The sequence below is a fragment of the Corapipo altera genome, unplaced genomic scaffold (genome assembly GCF_003945725.1).
Source record: "Corapipo altera isolate COAL_440 unplaced genomic scaffold, ASM394572v1 61411, whole genome shotgun sequence".
Taxonomy (NCBI): domain Eukaryota; kingdom Metazoa; phylum Chordata; class Aves; order Passeriformes; family Pipridae; genus Corapipo; species Corapipo altera.
This window is the reverse complement of record NW_020884875.1, coordinates 26795750-26815562: the sequence shown is the minus strand read 5'-3', so window position 1 is coordinate 26815562 and position 19813 is coordinate 26795750. Positions and strand designations below refer to the sequence as shown.

General features: G+C 34.4%; 1 protein-coding gene across 8 annotated transcripts in view; it reads left to right on the top strand.

Annotated features, from left to right (window-relative positions):
- RASEF (RAS and EF-hand domain containing) overlaps positions 1-19813 on the top strand; it is a 41169-nt gene that overhangs the window by 13009 nt on the left and 8347 nt on the right. For 2 of the 8 annotated variants that reach the window (XM_027634655.1, XM_027634661.1), the window contains exons 4-17: positions 1165-1260; positions 2238-2315; positions 2833-2948; positions 3642-3710; positions 4571-4655; positions 6041-6132; positions 8716-8950; positions 9998-10135; positions 10208-10376; positions 11316-11397; positions 12752-12866; positions 13645-13764; positions 14762-14838; positions 15897-15935. In XM_027634655.1, the coding sequence (XP_027490456.1) occupies positions 1165-1260; positions 2238-2315; positions 2833-2948; positions 3642-3710; positions 4571-4655; positions 6041-6132; positions 8716-8950; positions 9998-10135; positions 10208-10376; positions 11316-11397; positions 12752-12866; positions 13645-13764; positions 14762-14838; positions 15897-15935 (1511 nt within the window). The other 6 variants (XR_003526229.1, XM_027634659.1, XM_027634658.1 and 3 more) reach the window with 6 other exon arrangements.

Genomic DNA, 19813 nt, shown 5'->3' with positions numbered 1-19813 from the left:
TAAGTTATTTACTTTGTAGGACTGTGCTAAGCCATTAATCTTAATGCCTGTAATCAAGCCTATTGTTTGTAAGAGTGATCTTACTCATGCTACCGTGACACCTGCCGCTGCAGAACCTGTCCTGTATTTTGTTGCTTCAAGGGAAACAAATATTTACCAAACAATACTGAGAAGTCCTATATAGTTGCCAACAGTAGGGGAATCCAGCTTAAACTGATTACTTTGATTACTGTTTTAACACATAAGATTTCAACATCACCTACAGGAAAGCACTGAATTCTGAGCAAAGTCCATGTCTGTCTTTTCCATGTGAAAACTCAACCTGTCTCGTTGGCACCACTAGTCACTGCTACATTCTGATTTCTTGTGTTGTGAAACTGCACTGAAGTCCCCAGGGAGTGACTAAAGTGAGTCAAACACTTATTAATTTATAGCACGCCATGCTCATTCTTCTCATTGTGGCTGATGTAGCCTCTCTTCAAAATCTCTCTGTCTTGATTAAAATAAAACTCAGAATAGTGTACTTGGTTTGATATTCAGACTGAGTACCGTATTCAGATACTGATATTCAGATTGAGTACCATATGAAACTAAAGATACTGTCATCTGCTTACCTTTTACTGACATGGCCCCGTAACATTCCAATACTTGTGAGCAAAAAAATGTAAGAGAAAAACCAAAATAAAAAACTAAGTGATGGTAGCATGGTAATGTTATTACTAGCACATTGTATGCTGAGCCATAGAAGACTGGTTTGAAAAAAGAACATAATGGCCCGATTTGTGCATGGGTGTGTATGTATTCATCTGTATATACACTACACACTTACATGTATGTACAAATAAAATTTGATCACTTTTTTCGTGTTGGTTTTTATTTATTCTTTCCTAAGACATTGAAAATGTTAAGCACAAGAGACATAAGTAGCACTGAATTGACTCATATCTTTGCTTCCACCTTACCATTTTATTTCTATGAATGTTGTATAAGTGGATTGCAGTTACAGATTCAGAATCTGTGGATCCTAAGGAAGTGACAGGTTGACACAATGGAAAGACAAAATTGCACACATTAATTTAAGTATGGTTTCCAAAATGATGAATGAATTTTTTAATAAACCTTTGAAACCTATCTCAACTTCTAATGAAATTGAAAATATTGCAGGAGAAGCGAAAAGCTGAAGAAGCACTAAATGAGCTGAAGCGTCAGTATGATACTGAAGTTGGGGATCTTCAGGTGACAATAAAAAAGCTTAAAAAGGTGAGTGAGTTGAAGTCTGGTGAGTTTTTGAAGTGTTTTAAAAGATTTTGACCTTGAAGTGCTTTCCTCAAGATGGATAATCATAATTATAGGTTTGTAATCTAATGTGTATTAGTAAATGGCAACTGCTGATAATTTTCAGTAATTCGTTGAAATACTTAGGGAAAAGAGCAACTGTTATCCAAATTCTGTTGTTGAAAAATTTTCTAGGTCCATAAAGTGTCCATCAAGTTGTTAACATTGCAGTTATCTAGTCTTGGTTTTGGTAGAAATAATCCAACATATTGCCTCTAAGTATTTATAATTTATAGATTGAAATGAAATTGGCAACCCAAATATAGTAATTTACAGTAATATAGTGCCTTTTAGAACTCAACTCCAATGTGATCTTTTAATTTGATACCTAGTAGTAAGGCAAACTGAAATCTCAGATATGAGATTGTTTTTGGATATTTTGTAATCTGGTCTTAATTTTAACATTAGTTTTTGCTGTAAGTTTTAGCAGAATCATAGCAACCAAGATGGATACATTTTTTATTCTTTATATTGAACTTGAAATGGCATTTATAGAAATAGAAATTTCTCACAAGAAACATGAGAGGTTGTAGTACAAATACTACACAGCTGAGGTAGTAGTAATTTTTTATAATTTTTTTTTTAGCTTAGTGGGAATACACCTGTTTGTATCTTCTCAATAGTTGACTTGTGTCACTAGTTATGCATATTTTATACCTAAAGAGTAGGTGAGCAAAATGCTCATTAAACGTTTTTTAATTATTGATCTAAAAATTTTTTAGAAAGCGAGTGATTATTGGAGTAATGCTGCCTACCAGCACAGATGACAAAACTCTAACTTTTAAAAACTTAAGTAGCTGTAAAACCTTTCAGGGGTTACTTAATGTGATTTCCATTAGCTTTTGTGTACTTTGAATCAGAACAATCAAATACATTAATTTTGCATTTTTTTGTCTGTCTAGCTGGAGGAGCAATCCAAAAATGTAAATCACAAGGAAGATGTGGGTGAACTGAAAAAAAGAATGCATGATATGTTCCTGGTAAGAGATTTATTATCATTAACATATTAATCTAGCCTCTGTTTTAGTCTACAGTGCAAATTTTTGTGTGTTTTGTTGTTGTTCTTGTTGGTTTTGTTTTTGTTTTTGTTTTGTTTTGTTGTTGGTTTTTGTAGTGGTTTTACATTTAATACTGGTAAACTGCAAAGTAAACTTTTAAAGTCATTGATAAATCTGTGAGATTCTTCAAGTTGGAAGAGTACCTGTTCTGTATAAATGCATGCACATTCTATATATAACATTTAGAAATGACTTGAGGCTATATAGTCCCCTTTTTGTGTAACTGAAAAGAAAAATAAAAATTCAAAGGTTTTTGCATGTTAGTTTACTGACTTCTCTGTTGATTTGGTGTTCTTTCATTTTCTTTCCCCCTCTATGCCAAGATTTTAGTGTTTCATTTTTATGTAATTTTGATGATGTTTATTCTACCATTATAATTTATGAACATTTTGTGGAGGTGACTATGACATCTAACATCTAATATCTTCCTTTTTTAAAGGAAAATCAGAAACTTAAGAAAGATCTTTTAGAAGCACAGACAAATATAGCTTTTCTACAGAGTGAATTAGATAGCTTGAAAAGCGAGTATGCAGATCAGTCTTTGAACACTGAGAGGTAAGTTACTTTTACATGATAATTTTCACCAGGGGAAAAAAATCTGCTCTCTGATGTAGTTATTATGTATGCAGTTGTTTTTTTCTAAATTTACCATAAAGGACAGGTACATGTTTGACACCATACCATCACTACTGTTCTTATATCTGAAACAGCAAGTTCTGGATATGATGCAAACTCTTATAATTTTGCAAGAATGTCTGTTGATTTTAGTGGGACTTTAGTTAGGAATAAAATAAGAGTGCAGCATCAGCCAGTTTTTTTTCTCCTTGGCATGCGCTCAGATTAATATCTGTTTGAATATTAGGGAGAATAGTTTTGGAAGCCTTCCACATCAATCTCAAGCATTTTTTTCTGAAGTGAGTAAAAGGTGCTTCTAGTTACTGATTTAAAGGAGTGTAAGTGACAGTTTCATTGAGTGCTTGTCTTCGGATAACACAAATTATATTTCAGGGGAAAGGAAGAAATCCATATGATTATTTTGTACTTCTTTTATTTTTCAGTCTTTGTTGAGTTATAACGGCAGAGATTAGTGAAGTCACCAAGTGATCTTACTTTGCATAAAACTGCTTTCAACATGTGTCAGCATAAATGTAAACTCTACCAAAAGCAGTATTATAAAAATAAAAGAAAAGGATATCATGTAAGGTATAAGTTTATTTAAGCTAGGTGTTTTTTTTTTTTCTTTTCCAGAGACCTAGAAATTATCCGAGAATATACTGAAGACAGAGATAATCTGGAAAGACAAATTGAAATACTGCAGTAAGTTTTTAGTAATTCAATTTTTTATTATCAAATTTTGTCTCAGTGCGTGTGGGAGTAAATATTTTGTATGCAAAAGAGTGGGTTGAGATTTGGAAAAAAAATACAAAGTGAAAATATTGAAATGGCCTCAACTGTCGTGGAAGGTATCATGCTTAATTGTCGTAGATGTTACTTTGCTAGTAAGACCGCTGTGCTACTGAGACAGTAATTCTGCATTGATTTTTTTTTTCTTTTCTTAGACCCAATGAATAAAAATTATTGCCTGACTCATTTTTTTTTTATTGCCTTTGCTTCTCCTGTAACTCCCTGTCTTATTTTTGTCTGGGAAGTACTACAAGTGCACAGTATTATGCAAGAGGTGCACAAATTTTTGCTTTTAAGGAGGGTCACAATGAATAGATTTTTTTATATCTTTAGTTAGTTTCTTTATTCTAAAAAAATTCTTTCTTTCAAGCAGATGAATCGCATTTGTCCTTAGAGTCACCTCAGCAATATTTAGAGGGTATTCACTTTGTACAGAAATGGCTGTACTAGTTGATTTTTTTGATTTTTTTTTTTTTGGTGACCATTTCTACAGTATTTTTTTCCACTCAGGAGACCAGAGACCATGCTGCAGAAGTGAAAACAGGTTTCCTAAACTGGCACTGGGGACTAAACTTCACTGTGGCTTTTTCACATATAATGATTTTTTTTCAGTATGTGTCAACATGTTTCTAGTTTCATCTTATTCTTTGGTGTTTATCAAAAGAAAAAAAAAGGGTTTTTTGATAAGTCCTTATTCAATATTTATTTGTGATAAGTTACATAGTTTTCAAGTTTTCTTTACTCCTGCAAGTTAAACTGTGTTTCCTTATTAGGTCAGCTAATAGAAAATTACATGACAGCAATGACGGTTTAAGAAGTGCACTTGAAAACAGTTTCAGCAAGTACAACAGATCATTGGTATGTATTTATGATTTTGTTACATTGTACTAGAAGGCATAAGAATTAACATACCAAATTTAAATTGGTACTTCAGCCAAATTTAAATTGGCTGGGTCTCAGAAAAATCTGAGTTTAAATGAGTGGACTCACTGTGGGGATACTCTTGTATAGTTGAATCTTGTTAGATTTTACTAATGCGTTGTGAAATAATGAGGTTTTGTTGGAGCACAACTGCTTTCTGAGATGCTTTGGAAAGTAGTAATTTTTTTTTAATATACTGTGTTCAGATGTATTTAATGAGGTGAATAAAGCAGCAGTTTTCCTTTCAAACTAAACGGATATGTTTGTATTGAGTTGCCTACCACTGAAAATACACTTTTTCAGAAAACTGCCCTTTCTCAATAGCAAGGTCTTCACCTAACCTGGACTTTTGTCCAGGCAAGTCGCTGGGAAAATAAATAGCAGGGACTTCTGATAATTAAGACCTTAGTCAAGCCCTTTTGGGCTATTACAACTCCATGGGAATCTATTATAACAGGTGTAACCAGACATCCTCCAAAACAGAGAAAGGAAGACTTGAAAATAACGAAAAACCTGCTCTACACTGCCGTTTCCCAATCTTGTGAAACCTGTTAAACTCTAAAGCTAATGACTGAGCATCATGAGTAAAGCAACTAACTTTTTTAGAAGGTTGAGGCCTGAATAATGGGCCCTCAAAGACAATACTGGACAGGAAGGATGAAGATAGGGGTTTCCAGTATTCCATGCCAATGAACATGAGTGCTTTTTTGCCGATACAAGCTACTAGATATTCACTGCAGATGCAACAAGAGATACCATTTCCTTCTGTTGTGCCCTGAAACAAAAAGGAGCATATTACAGAGAACACAGAAGAAACTGTTTCCAGTGAATAAATGTGTAGAGGCATGGCAGAATATACAGAGTAGTCTGTCACATTGTATTAGTTGAGACCTTTCCTTCACTATCTCTCTCAAGAATTAGGAGGTAGCTCTACCGACACTAGCTCAACCAGTGACATTTCCATTTTATTTTTAGTAGTCAACGTGCCTTGTTCTAAATATTACTTTTTAAAGTTTAGCAACTCAGAGTCTTCAGGTGTAGTCAATAAAATAATCTTCTTGGAGTTTCCATTCTCTTTTGTGATTGAATGTGGTTAGTAGGTTCAGTATTAAGGCAACAGTAGGGTCTAAATTTTATTTGTAATAGGCCTTTTGACCCTCATCCCTATATAAAGCATGAGGTTTAATTAAATGTAAGTAGTTAAATACATATTAAAATACACATTTCTCATTTTGATGATGCATATTTCTTTTCACAACAAATCTGGATGCTTTCACTCTATTTATCAAACTTATTATGCATTTGTTATGTATCTGTTGCAGCGGTTAGCAAACACCTCACCAGGAAGTACCAATTCTAGAAGCAGTCCTAAATTTAATGGTGGACATTCTCCTTTAAATCCACGGTATGACAGGTAAGCCTGGCTTGCTTTTGTTAAGTTAAGACTAGGGCATCACACTTTTCATAGTAGAGCAAATTGCTGTCAAATAACAGAGAGAATAATTCTGTCTGAATTAGAAGAAATGTGTGACCATAGCATAAGATCCAAAGTATACTGAAGTCAACAGGAATCTTTTAAGTTGCTTCAGGAAGCTCAGGAAAACTCTTCTCAGTCCAAATAATGAATTTATGGAGAGTTCAGACAGCCTCTTGTTGATTTTGGACTGTTTTGTTGTTTTGATTCTAGTTTGATTCTTGATCTCCCCTCCTTGTCTCCAAGAAGCTACAAAAATCTTCTGAGGACCTCTGTTACCTAGCTTACCGAGTACTTAAGACATAAAACGTTTTCGGTTGTATGTTCAGCCTGTGTGTCTTGTTTTTCCATGTACTAATTATTACAAATGTGGGCCTAATTCTTCAAAAGAAAAAGCACCCTCATCTTATACTGACATGCCAGCACAGTGAGTGCACTTGGCTATTTGTGCAGTAAAAGTCACAGAGGACAGTAAGATATCTAAATGCAAATATCAAATGGTCAGAGGTATTTATTTTTGTACCTACTGGATGCATGTCATTGATCAGACCTTCCTCAGATCATTGCAGAGACACTGAAGATACTGAGCAATGGAGACAACCCCAAGCACTATCAATCATGCTATACTTTCACACTTTTTTTTTTAAACAGCTGGATCTGCCAGCAAAAATGTGTGTCCTTACTCAGTTGATAGATTATTTTGTCTTCTTTTTCTTTCGGTGGTACTCCAAACCTTAGAGTTCTTAGTAGTCTGTATGTTACATTTACATTTACATTTACAGAGAGAAGAGTATCTTGTATAGGGGTGCTGTCTCTGTGAGACGTGTTTGCTGGCTGTAAAGTTTTGCTCGTCAGAAACTGTTTCCTTCTTAATGCAGCCTCTGTTTGGACCCTCTGCAAATTTTGAAAGGCATCCCCTACTAAGTTGCATATTACATTGAGTAATTTTCTGAAAGAAGCTTTAGAGGAAAGGTTATGTGGTAGAAATAAAACTCACTCTTAACAGATGTGACTTAGTATCAAATGACAGACAGTTTGTTTTAGTACTTTGTCTCCTGACAGCAAATCGGCATTAAGAGCTATTGATTTGCATTCTAACATGTTTTGAAGCAATTTGCACAGGTGTGTTTTTTTCATCTGTAACACACATCTTCGTCTAACTTGCTTTAAGCACGTATGAAATTCCCAGCATTGAATTCATGGTTCAGTGAGGTTGAAAGTTTGCTACTAAAGACCTTTATTTCAGGGAACGCCTGACAAGCTTAACTTTGTTATAGTATACACTCTTCTTCTGTATTTCAGTGATTTGGTACGGGCTCGTAGGTGCATAAATGCAAAGAGCATGTATGCTGTGATAGTCTAAAGCAAAGATCACATTCATTCGTGTGATTATTCTTTAGCCTTAAGGTATGTAAGTTAGATAGTTCTGAATGTTATTGCATGGAACAGTGATACCCTGTCACCCCCATTTGGCCATGTGCAGGAATTCGACTCATTATTCACTTCATAATTTGTTGTTCTCCCCAGTGTACTCTGCTGTGCTGTGCCATCACGCTGGGAGGTCCCAGCCCCTCTGGGACCAAGTTATTTTTACAAGGATTGATGCTGACCTTGTCTGTTTTAGCAGTTCAGTGCCTCACATCCATTCCCAATACAGCAAAGCCAGACTGTTTCTCTCTTCTGTGCTGTGACTTGAAGACCTTCTTTACCTCACTGTAATTTGTGCCTGTTCCTGTCTTGCTACAGGAGCATAATAATGCTTGTAGCCATCATATATTTTTTTGTAAGATTGATTATTTTAAGATTTACTCTATTAATCTTTCTTTTATGTAGTTTTATTTACATACATAAAAGCTTTTTTTTTCCTGTAAGCCATACTGGCATTGCTGCATTCATTAAAGTATTTTTATATATTACAGCATCCAAAATGGAAACCAAAAAGCCTTTGAAGAAGGGGTGAGGGAAAAGAAAGGACTTCTGTGTAAAATCTTAGGTTTTACGTAGCCTACTGAACTATAAGAACATGTGTTTCAGTGACTTCTTCCACCATTACTGATCTCCTGAACTTGGCTACTCCCTTTTCTATATTTATAGCTGTTCCCTATTAGCAGGTGTGCTTCTACGAGGAAATGCAATCATTTAAATGAGACAGAGTATGTCAAGGTCATTTTATGTCTTAGAATAGGCCAAAAATGAGCTAAACCATTGTCTATTATTTTCTGCCTTTGATGTCTTCATAGTATGTCATTTTTCTGAATGTTCTTAAACAGTTTTTTTTTAATTAATAAATAGACATACTGAAACATGGGAAGTCATCATCAATAACATAGATTAAATAATTTAATCTGAGCATTGTAAGAGAGATGATTGAGAAAGAAATTCTTTATAAAGGCAAGATAGGCTTAACATATGGCTTTAACTTAGCAGTTCTAAAAATCAGCTGTTTCAGAATGTCTCATATTTTGTTGGGAAAAACAATTGTGGAATAAGTTATTCTTTTCCCCTCCAATATTTTCTTATTAGGTCGTCTCATTCGTCTTGTGTGGATGACGATTTTGATTCTTTAGCCGTTTGCGATCCTATGCAAAGGATAAACTGTGAAGTTGACAGCTTACCTGAGAGCTGTTTTGACAGTGGTTTGTCTACCCTGAGAGATTCAAATGAGTATGATTCAGAAGTGGAATACAGGCATCAAAGGATTTTTCAAAGGTCACAGTGTGTGCAAGAAGGCTTTGGTGGTGATGCTTCTGATACAGATGTAAGTGCCAGATTTACTCCTTCTCTGAGAAAGACCTTTGGTTGGAGACAAAATTAGTTTCCTGGTTTTAAAATAAAATGGATCTTTCTCCATAGAGCAGTTAAAACTAAGTATTTGGGTTGTATGTATTCAAATAAGATTAGTAAAATTGTTTTGGAGAATGCATAAATATTTAGTTCTCTTTAAAATAAAATGTTCATTTTTACATTTTTTGGTAGATTTCTGAGGCAGTAACTTCATTTTTGAACTATGCTTGGTTTTTTAAGGTTGTTAAACTGTTTGGAGAGAGGAGCTCATTTTCTAATGATAAAAAAGCAGATACTATAGAAGTAAAACAGGTTTCCATCACTTCCTCTTAGTATGCTGTGGCAGTGAAGGAAAAAAGCATATATGAGAAAGAAGAATACTGTTGGTGCATACATTGACTTACACACTAAGTCTCAGAGAATTTAAAAATGTAAGAAAGTGTCATACCCATTTTATTGTCAGCAAAATGGAAAGATTTAGTTATGACTACATAGCAAGACTAGTATCAAACACAGTAGAACATGTGTTTTTTTAAGGCAACTCCTTTGCTGTGCTTTTAGTAAAGATTTAATCTCTGTGGAGAGTATGCTATGAGTAGTGTTGATTACAGCTGTGCTGTATTTAGTTTAGCTTGAGTAGTAATATCATAGAGAGTAATGTCTTGTAGGTAAATTCTTAATATTTGTAAAATAGGCTTTGAAATAAAATATTTGTTTATTGTTACTGTTCTTAAGCTGAAATTTTCATATGGAAATTAGTTTAGTCTATCAGAAGGAGTACTAAAAGAATGTATACCAAACCATAAACATGTTTAAGGACAATATGTAGGCTATAGTCAACAGCAAATGGATAAGAATAAGAACAGAATAATCACAGTATTTTTACTAGAATTGCACAGTTCTATTTGGTCATTCATCTGTGTTTAATCCAAATTGTTAAAACAAATGTTTTAATGAATCTTGCCTGTGCCTTTCCAAAAAAGTGCACTTTTTTCACCAGAGAATTAATCTGTACTTTCAGGTTCCAGAGATCAGGGATGAAGAAGCGTACAGTCCTGACAACAGTACTGCAGTATTAGAGTGGAAGCCCTCACGACCAGTAAGTCGAAGCAGCTCAATTGCTTCAACAAGGAAATACATATCTGCTCTCACTCCCCAGGTAACCAGTTCTTTAGTGGAAAAAGGAAAAAGAGCAATACAGAGAATATACTTTCTATATAAGTTGCAATAGAGGGATTATTTTTATTTTCAGTCAGATGCAACCGAATGCACTCTAAAATACCCCAGTTCAGAGAAGGCTTACAAGATTGTTCTTGCTGGAGATGCAGCAGTGGGAAAATCCAGTTTCCTTATGAGACTTTGCAAGAATGAATTTCGAGGCAATACCAGTGCAACTTTGGGTATAGTTGTTGTTCTTTTTAAAGTATTTAAATGAATTTCATTGCTGTTTTGCAGAAATGGGTGAAAAGATTCCATTTGTGATTGCTTGCTAGGGTTGCCTGCATATACAGAAACAGTTTCTTAGGGTGGGAGAGCTAATTGAGTTCTAAAGCTTAGCAGTACCTAACAGTTGTTTGTAGGTTTGTAGGGTCCCGGTCTAATTTAGTTTTTCTTTACAAAGCCTGTTTCTGAACAACACAAAGCACCAGAAAAGAGAATTTCAGTATAAGGAACTTCTAGTGTTTGTATGAACCTTTTTGCATTTTTATTGCTTTCTTGTTTTCTCAGCTCTTTCCTCTTTCCTTAGTATTTTGTAGTATCCTTTTATACTATTTTTGTCTCAATTTCTTTGAAGTGTTACTGAAGCTTTGGTTTAAATACAGCTAGAGGGATTTCTGACTGATATCTTGTGTATACTGTTATAGCTGTCAACTAGCAAACTTGTCTTAAAAATTCGGCAGACTTAATTTTTCTTCCAGTTGAATCATAGTTATATATTTGTTTTATTGCCTCTGAGTCAGGATTTTTTTTCCAATTTATCTTTTTCCTCCTTGGCATTTGAAAGAAAGTCTGTTTTATAAAATATTTTTGTTTCTTTGATAAAACTGTTTAGCAAAATAAAAGAGAGAGAGGTCTTATTTGCTGTCAGGGATGCCATTTGTATCAATGCTTCTGGGAATATGCTTGGGTAAAATATTTTTTGAAATAGTTTTCTAAAGACAGATACCTTCAGGGGATTATTGCAGTTCGAGAGTATGTGAACAACTGAAATCTCATAACCTGTTAAAAGAGATGAATTTTGAAATAACTCTTGTATATAGCATATAACTTTTCATTTTCTGTGTTTTTTTGAAGGTTATTGATGTTTTGTGTTAGACTATACACATGATTTTTTTCAGGTGTGGATTTTCAAATGAAAAGACTAATTGTTGATGGAGAACCTACAGTGCTACAACTGTGGGACACAGCAGGGCAGGAGAGGTTAGTAATTCTTCACACTTCTCTATTCTGAATTCTTTTGTTTGTAAAAGTCACTTGCCTTTTTTCGCCTAGGTGAAAAAAATCCACTAATGGTATGGTCCTACAGCAAGTCAATATGGCCATATGTAAATATCTGTAAGCAGAAGCGATTTTTCTCTTCTGAGACTCCAAGACAGGTGCAATGTTTTTTGTTAGCTTTAGTGATGCTTGAGGTAATCTTTTTTCTCCACAGAGGGAAGTCGTTAAGGTTCACCACAGGATTAATTAATTAAGTCCACGTGTCCCTCTTTTGCAATGCAAAAAGATGCACATTGTTTTTCTGTTTTTAGTCTTTAGCTTTCTTTGTCCTTACACACTTTTTAAGCAGGATTTTTCTTAGACATTCCCTTCCCCCCCCTCCTCTTCTTTCTTCTCCTCTTTGAAAATCCTAGTCCTGATTTGCATTGTATTTAGGATATGAAAACTTCTTCCCAAAAACTTTAGAATTTTGCCATGTCTCTTCACAGATTGCTGAATATATATTCAAGATTCTTAAATTATTACATAAAGTTTCTTCTATGTCATCTTTTCTTGAGAGCCATTACTTTACTGACAGCCTTTGGTGTTTATTGAGAGATTAATCTAGCACCTTGGAAGTCACTTTAATCTGTTCATTGACCAAAATTTCTGTTTGATTGTATGTGCTTACTTTTACCTGAATGAGTGATTATGTGAAGTAGGGAAGTAGTGGCCCAATCATTCTCCTTCCATGTAGTAAATTTGTGAAGAATATTTTAATATCCAGTGTAAATACAAAGTTGCTGTACTTGATTAAATACATTGTGTAAAGTTCATATCAAAGATAGTTAATCCCTAGAATAATTTTATTTAGGAAGTTATATGTAAGTGAATCATAGAATCATAGAGCCATTAAGCTTGAAAAAGACCTCTAAGCGTATTGAATCCAACTGTTAACTTAATACTGTTGTATTCACCACTAAACCATGTCCCTTCCCCGGACAGCTCATTCCAATGCCTGACCACCTTTTCTGTAAGGACATTTAGTGAAGAAAATCTAATCCTCCCTGGCACAATTTAAGAACATATTATCTGTGATAGATACACTGTAGATTGTTTTGATATACAAAATATTGGTTGTTGTTTAGGACAGAATCCTGTTGATCCTTAGAGAGCACTTGTAGACCTGCATCAGCAGTTTTTAAGAACTACTTACAAAAGAAGCTATGAGAAAACTCATCGTGTAATGTGGAGAGAATCTTACTCAGTAGTGAAATTAAGAAATACTCCTTTCTTATTGATGTTAAATTTAATTATTTTTTAATGTGGCCTTATGCAGACCTTTTTTTTCTTAAAGATTCAGAAGTATTGCTAAATCATACTTCAGAAGAGCAGATGGTGTCTTGCTACTATATGATGTAACATGTGAAAAAAGCTTTCTTAACGTGAGAGAATGGATGGATATGATTGAGGTAAGTATAAGGTATTAAGTATATACAGCTTATAAGCTATGTTTCACTGCATTGTTAACCTTATTATTTATAAAATTTTATTGTCTGTAAGTTGTAGTTAGCCAGACTGCAGGCTCTCATAGAAGTAAAAACTACATTGAAGTCCTAAATGCATCCTGACATATTCAGTTAGCATGCAATATGGTACATCTTTGTGTAAAAGGTTGTTGTGGAATCACAACATTTCCTTTGGAAATGAACATGAGAACCCATTTCGGATACCTTCTTGTGGATGGCTTGAGTATTCCTTGGAGTCTTTGCATTTTAAACCAATATTCTTGGTTTTTTATTTGAATGTGAATTTGCATTTAATGCAAAGGCTTTTTCTCTTGTGCTGAAGGTGTTTAATAGAACGAAAGTGGCAAGCAAAATATTTAGTTCATCTTCTAAAAGCATTTTTTCTAAATCATGGTAGTCACTTTTCCCATAGTGATTTTGTCATATAGCATTTGGATGCAATAATTAATTTCATTAGACTAACTTCACATATTAAATGAATTGTCAGGAAGCAGGGCTTATAGTAATGGAAGCACGTCTTTGCAGGCTGACGTTTAAGCCGACTACTTACATATTAAATGGTTTACAAAAAGTTCTCAGCATAACTTTTATAATTAGTCATCTTTCTCTGATAGTGCACTGATTCCTTTTGTGGGAAAGAAGTCAGTGTGACATGATGGTGTTAGTTACTTTTTTGTATACTGAGTGTTCTAGCAATAAGGAAATAAAATTCTCTTTACAGGATGCAACTCATGAGAATATTCCAATTATGATGGTGGGAAACAAGGCAGATCTCCGTCAAGCTGTTACAGAACAAGGGCAAAAATGTGTACCTGTAAACTATGGAGAAAAGTTGGCTATGGTAAGGTCGAAGTGTACCTCTTTAGTATAAAATGGTCTTAAGGACTTTAATCTGGAAACCACATAAGAAGGTAGTAAACAGAAATAATTTTCTGGTCATTTGTCCAAATCGAGTATTCGTGGATACTTCTCATTAAAACTATCATGTTTTGGTGGTGTTTGCTGGGTTAAATCACATCTCAGTGTCTAGTAAGCTTAATTTTGTTATTGGCTGGGATAGTCTTCTCAGTCTTTTTTGTAAAAAGAGTGGTTGGACTGGGAGACTGAGTTTGCTCATTCAAATATGAAGCATGCTATTTAGTTAGGCTTTTCAACTGGCTTGTGTCTGTCCTGGTTTTAAGTGGAATGGTTTCACTTCAAGGGGCTAGCTTGTATTTCTACCGCATGTGCAGAAACAAAAAAGGAATTCTCTGCTATGAATAGAAGTGTGGACAATTTTTTTTGCATGTATTTATATGGTGGCTAAGAGATGCATAAATCCTATATTTGGCAGAAAAATATAGAGAATCTTAAGAATCTTGAGTCTCTAAGTGCTTGTACAATTGTTTGATTGAACTGCGGCAGATACCATGTCTCTTACTTATGGAATTATGTTTTTGGTTAACCTAGACTATCGGATGCTGTAGTTTGAGTAACTAACAAGCTAGATTGAGTAGGAACAAGCTAGATTGTCCTAGGAACTCTCTTCATATTTTGCAATCTTGTGAAACAAGAAGATTGAGTTTGGAGTTAAGAACTATGATATGTTTTTTATTCAGTTTATTAATTCAGACTGTAGTGAATATAAAACAGATATAATTAAAAAACAATTACTGTTTTCTTTCACAGTACTAAAGTGAATATTTTGGAGAATTAAGAGCATTAGAAGAAATCCTGTTGGTTTAAATGTGTGTCATCGTTGTTTTGTGTTACTGAGGAAACCATTTGTAAATAAATATACATGTTCTCATGGGAACCATTTCAAATTAATTGGCTTAACATTTTATTTTTACTCGTAGACTTATAATGCGCTATTCTGTGAAACAAGTGCTAAAGATGGATCTAATATTGTAGAAGCAGTTCTTCATCTTGCTCGGTAACATTATTTCTTTTTTCAAATAAACGCAACTGAGTATATTTTGTAAAAAGGATATAATATGTGAATATACATACAAAGTCATACATGTAGTTTTAAGATTGTACCAACATAAACAAAAAAAAAAAATTAAAGAGAATACCATGTTGAATTGTTATAGATAAATGAGGGACAGGATTTATTTTCAGTTTAACAACTAACATTTTTGCTTGCAAATGTTACAAAGCTGTCTCAGTAATTAATATTCAAATTAGAGCTCAGTTATGGAGCCCACCGTTTTAAAACCTATTTGGTGAATGAATTACATTTTTAATTGTACATGGATTTACTTTCCTAATTATCTCTTAAATTATTTTCAGATGTGTGTAATTCTATGTATAATTAATTTTTAATTCTTTCCAATATATTAATATATGCTCAGTTCTGTTACTGAACATTCTAATTACACATTTTTCTTTGATGTCCCTTTCTCTGAATTACTTACAAGATAGAAATTATTTGTATATTCATTTAGTGCCCTGGTATTTCTGTGATAATGGGTGAGCCAAACATTACACTTCCATTACCTTTCCAAATAATTTTTGATTACAGTATAATTTTTCAAGACTGATGTTCTGTAATCAGTAATCACTCATGCATGCGCAACTTTTAAGCCCACATTTATAAAAAACATCCAACGATATGCGTTTTTATTCTGAAGATAAATTTATACTTGAAACAGAAGTTATTTAGTTTTATACTTTAAACTATAAACGTATTCTGAAGCAAATAAATAAAAATTCTCAAAAGAAAAGGAAAGGCATATCAGAACATTGGGGAGTTATTAGGTATTAGGTATAATTGTATTTTTGTGACTAACTATGAAATGCACAGAAATATCCATATGATTCCAAAATTAGAAACTTATGAGATGTTGATTCTGTGCACTAACTCCATAGTTTTAGCCATGCAACAGATGGCTAAAAGCTGTGTAAGATATAGTGGGAGAAACAGAACAGTGAACATGGATGGAAATATTATAATTGAGTGCATTTTTTGTTTGGTGATTTTCTTTACAGTGAAGTGCGAAAACGAAGTGATAATCAAGATGATACGAGGTCAGTAACCAGCCTGGCTGGGACACCTGTCAAAAAATCAGCACTGACAAAAAACTGTTGCAATGTTTAAGAGACACATAGTTTTCCTGACTTAAATAACTTGTGTATTAAAAAGAACCAAAACCAAACAACAAAACCCAAACCAACAACCAAGCCAAAATATTTCAGTAATGTTTTCTTTTTATTGTGGATTTATACATTTGTGTTTAGAAATTGTGCATTATGTAAAAATCTGGACTCTATTTTCTATTCATTCATATTTGTGCAATTGCTTCACTCCATAGACTCCGGTTTCACTTGTCTGAAGTAATATAATATAATGAAATGAGCTCAGAATGAGTGCTGCAGTAGTCACAGCATACAACATTGCAATACATGTTGTTGTCTGTACCTGCTTGTTTCTTTATGGCGTGAGTATTTCAGAACTTAGTAGTATCATATGTCACTCATAGGTAAAGAGAAAATGACAGCTTTAATTAATCTTTTTGCTTATGTCTGTTTATCTAGTTTTTGAGGCCTTCAGTTACGTGTTGAGGAAACATTTCTTAAGAAAACTCCAAACCATTAAAAGACCGCCCAGGTCCATGTAAATCCTAAGTTTAGGGCATGAAGCAGAATGATCTCTGTCGGGAGAAGACAGTGGCAGGTGCATGGGGTTCTGGTGTACTTTCTCAAAAGCTGATGAGTTAGAATGTGTTTTGTTTTGGGAGTTGGGGTTTGTTTCAGAACGAAGAAATATACTTTACATCTGATCTGACACAGCTTGGAGGTGAAAGAAGCATTTGTGTGGACTGTTACCATTCAGAATTCCAGAGAGAATGTAACACCTGTTATATTCATTGCTGAAATGAATTAATGATCCAACCTGCCTGTTTGTTTATACTTTATCATTATTAGTATTACAGAGTGATAGGGATTGTAATTTTCCCTTTGTTTTTCAAATGTCTTCCATTCAGTCAATAATTGAGGGATTGTAATAATACATAGGAGTCTGATTTAATGGATTTTAGCATTTTAAAAGTTTTAAACTATGTGAAAGAATTGCTGCACATGCACAAGCATCTGTATAAGCTGTTCATTAAAAGAAGACTCTGAAATGAACAGCAACCATTTACCTTATTGAGAATTCCTTTACCTGATTTTGGGAAAGTTCTGAGAAACTCAGCAGGGGGTGGTAGCTTTAAGTGTCAGCATCTCTAAAAACTGAGTTATTATTGCTTAAAATAGTTCCAAAGAGTTCTACGGTACAGTAAAAATTGTAGGTATTTATACAGTTATCTGTTGTGGTCCAGTTCTTCTTAGCTTTCACTAATTTTGATCAGAATGGGATCTTTTCAGAACCAGCAGGTTTGTCTCCTCTGTATCTATTAATAACACATCTCCAGGCTAGTTTCGTAAATCAACCTTGGATAAAGTTTTATGGACTGATTGGAAACCCATATGACTAGCAGCAGTTACTGCATTTTATCAGCATTGTATTTGAACACTGTATAGTCTGTATTGTGTTACCTCTTGTATAAAATGTAGAGTTGTCAAAAACAGGATGATTCGTAATTTACAAAAAAAAAAGTTTAAAGGAGGAAGAGCAGTGTTTTTAGGCATCCTTTCAAACTCTTACCAGAGCAGTTAATCCTCAGGTAATTATGTGGAAGTTTGTTCTTAACAAGAGAGAAGAATCTAGTACTGGAATGAATAAGACATTTTATTTCACAGTATAGTAATTTAACTCTAAAAGAGAAACATATTTGGTAGTTTGGGGTTTTTTTAAGTACTAAGAGAATCTTCACACACTACTTTATTCCATGTGGGAGACTTCAGGGTTGTAGCATCTTCCCACACAGCAGTACAAGAGGCCTCACTGTAGTCCTGAGACTTATCTGGAGCTGATGGCAGAGAACGAAGGACACTCAGGTGTATGAGAAATATGCTTAGTCACATACATTTTGTCTGCTATTAACTCTGTACTATTTAAACAAGAAAGTTACAGTTCCAGTTAGCTTTTCTGAGGAGAAAAACCATGTTGAACTGACTGCATTGATGAGGGCCTCTTCTGTGTCCTTCTCTCTCTCCATTAGTGAAATTGAAGTAGTATTAATTGGATTGTATTTGCTGATAGTTCTTCCTGCAACAGTAGGGAGAAGAGAGGAAGATGATCCAGTGCTTGGTTTCTAAAGTATGACCTTACAACATGTAGATATTTGCGTTTTCTCAGGATAAAAAGGTCATGATTATAAGTTTTCTGAAAAATCCATGTACTAAGAGCCTCAAAAATAGTCAAGAGACAGAAGAGCTAACTAAAACTTTCATTCAAATAAAAGAGAGAGTTCCTTGAGCATTCCCCCAGTGAGGTCTCTCTACTTGACAGGGGTCGTAGCCTCTTTTATCCACTCTGCCCAAAACTCAGGTCCCTCCCCATTTCTCCATTGAGTGAGGTATTCCAGGGTTACAGACTTTCTGACATGCCTACTACATGTCCCCTATTACATGCTCATTAAGGGCTTTGAGGGTCCCCAACATTTTAAAAATGGAGGTTACTGTGTATTTATCCCTTGCTGCTGATTGGTCTCCATGTTCTGGGCACTGTATTATCTCATACTGGGCAACTTCATAACTTTTCTATCCCGTACTACTAAGTTAACTGTGACTACTACAAACTTTGCAACAACATTCTACTTATTCCTAATAATCCTCCCTTTTTTTAAAAATTATGTTCTTGCAAAAGGGAGTACTACTTTGTTAATAGTTCTCTCTTGATCTACTTCGATATCTAAGGTTAAAGTTTCTTGAGAATGAGTAGTTGGTAATTCTTATTTACACACTATTTTCAGAGCCATTATTTTCTGTCCTTTAATTGCCATTTCAGGGTCATTAGGCATAGCTACTATTTGCATCCTCTTCATCACATGTGCAATAAGTTGCATAAGACAAGGAATCATACAAGGCAGGAAAATTAAGGTAGCTTGCCTGCAAAAACCAAAGAATAGTATTTTCTTTATTGCTGGTCCAACTGCAAGACATGAAAACATATCTATGCCCCACTCCTTCCAAGTTTCAACTGGGACATGGACTAACTTTCAGATTTGTTTTGTTATTTGTTTTACTGTTTTTCCATTGTCATTGATTTGCAGGCAGCAATTTGAGTTATTTAATTTTCCACATACTCCACTTTCCACTGCTAACAAAAAATCAAAAACCATTTGGTGTTTAAAGTTGGCAGTTCTCATTTGGGTTACTTGGTCTACCAGCAAGTCTTAAGACATTAGCTGTTTGATTGGCAATAATCTCTAATATAGTTTGGAGTCAAATTATATGATTTAAATTATAGATGGGCTCTCTTGTTCCATGAATCAATTCACGGGGGTTCTGTGATACTGTTATCCTGTGGCTATTAGCTGGGACAAATGGGTTTACACACTTCTGGGATCCAAGGAGAAATGACACTTTATTAATATGGCTTCCGCCTTATATATGGTAGGGTAAGAACTTGCAAGGAAGAGGGTGTAACTAAGGAGGAGTAAAGGAGGAGCATGCAAAATAGGAGAATGACACAACCATATAGGGAAGGGTTCTGCAATGCAGCAAAGATTTATCAGTGGGAGGGCAGGGTTCAAGACCATGAGGGATAAGGGAATTTTCCAGAATTTACAGTCCACTGTATATATCTATAGAGGATTACACAATAAACTGAGAAACATAATGTGAAATCTGAAATGCTTATTCTTAAACAGTTCATATCCATTCATACGTTGGTCTCATCTTCGCAGGGAATCTCGGGCTCAACACTTCTCTTCCAATCTTCATATTCATCTTCTCCCACATTATCCCAACAAGGATCCTGAAATACATATAGTGGTGGGCTGTTAGGAGAGGAAAATACT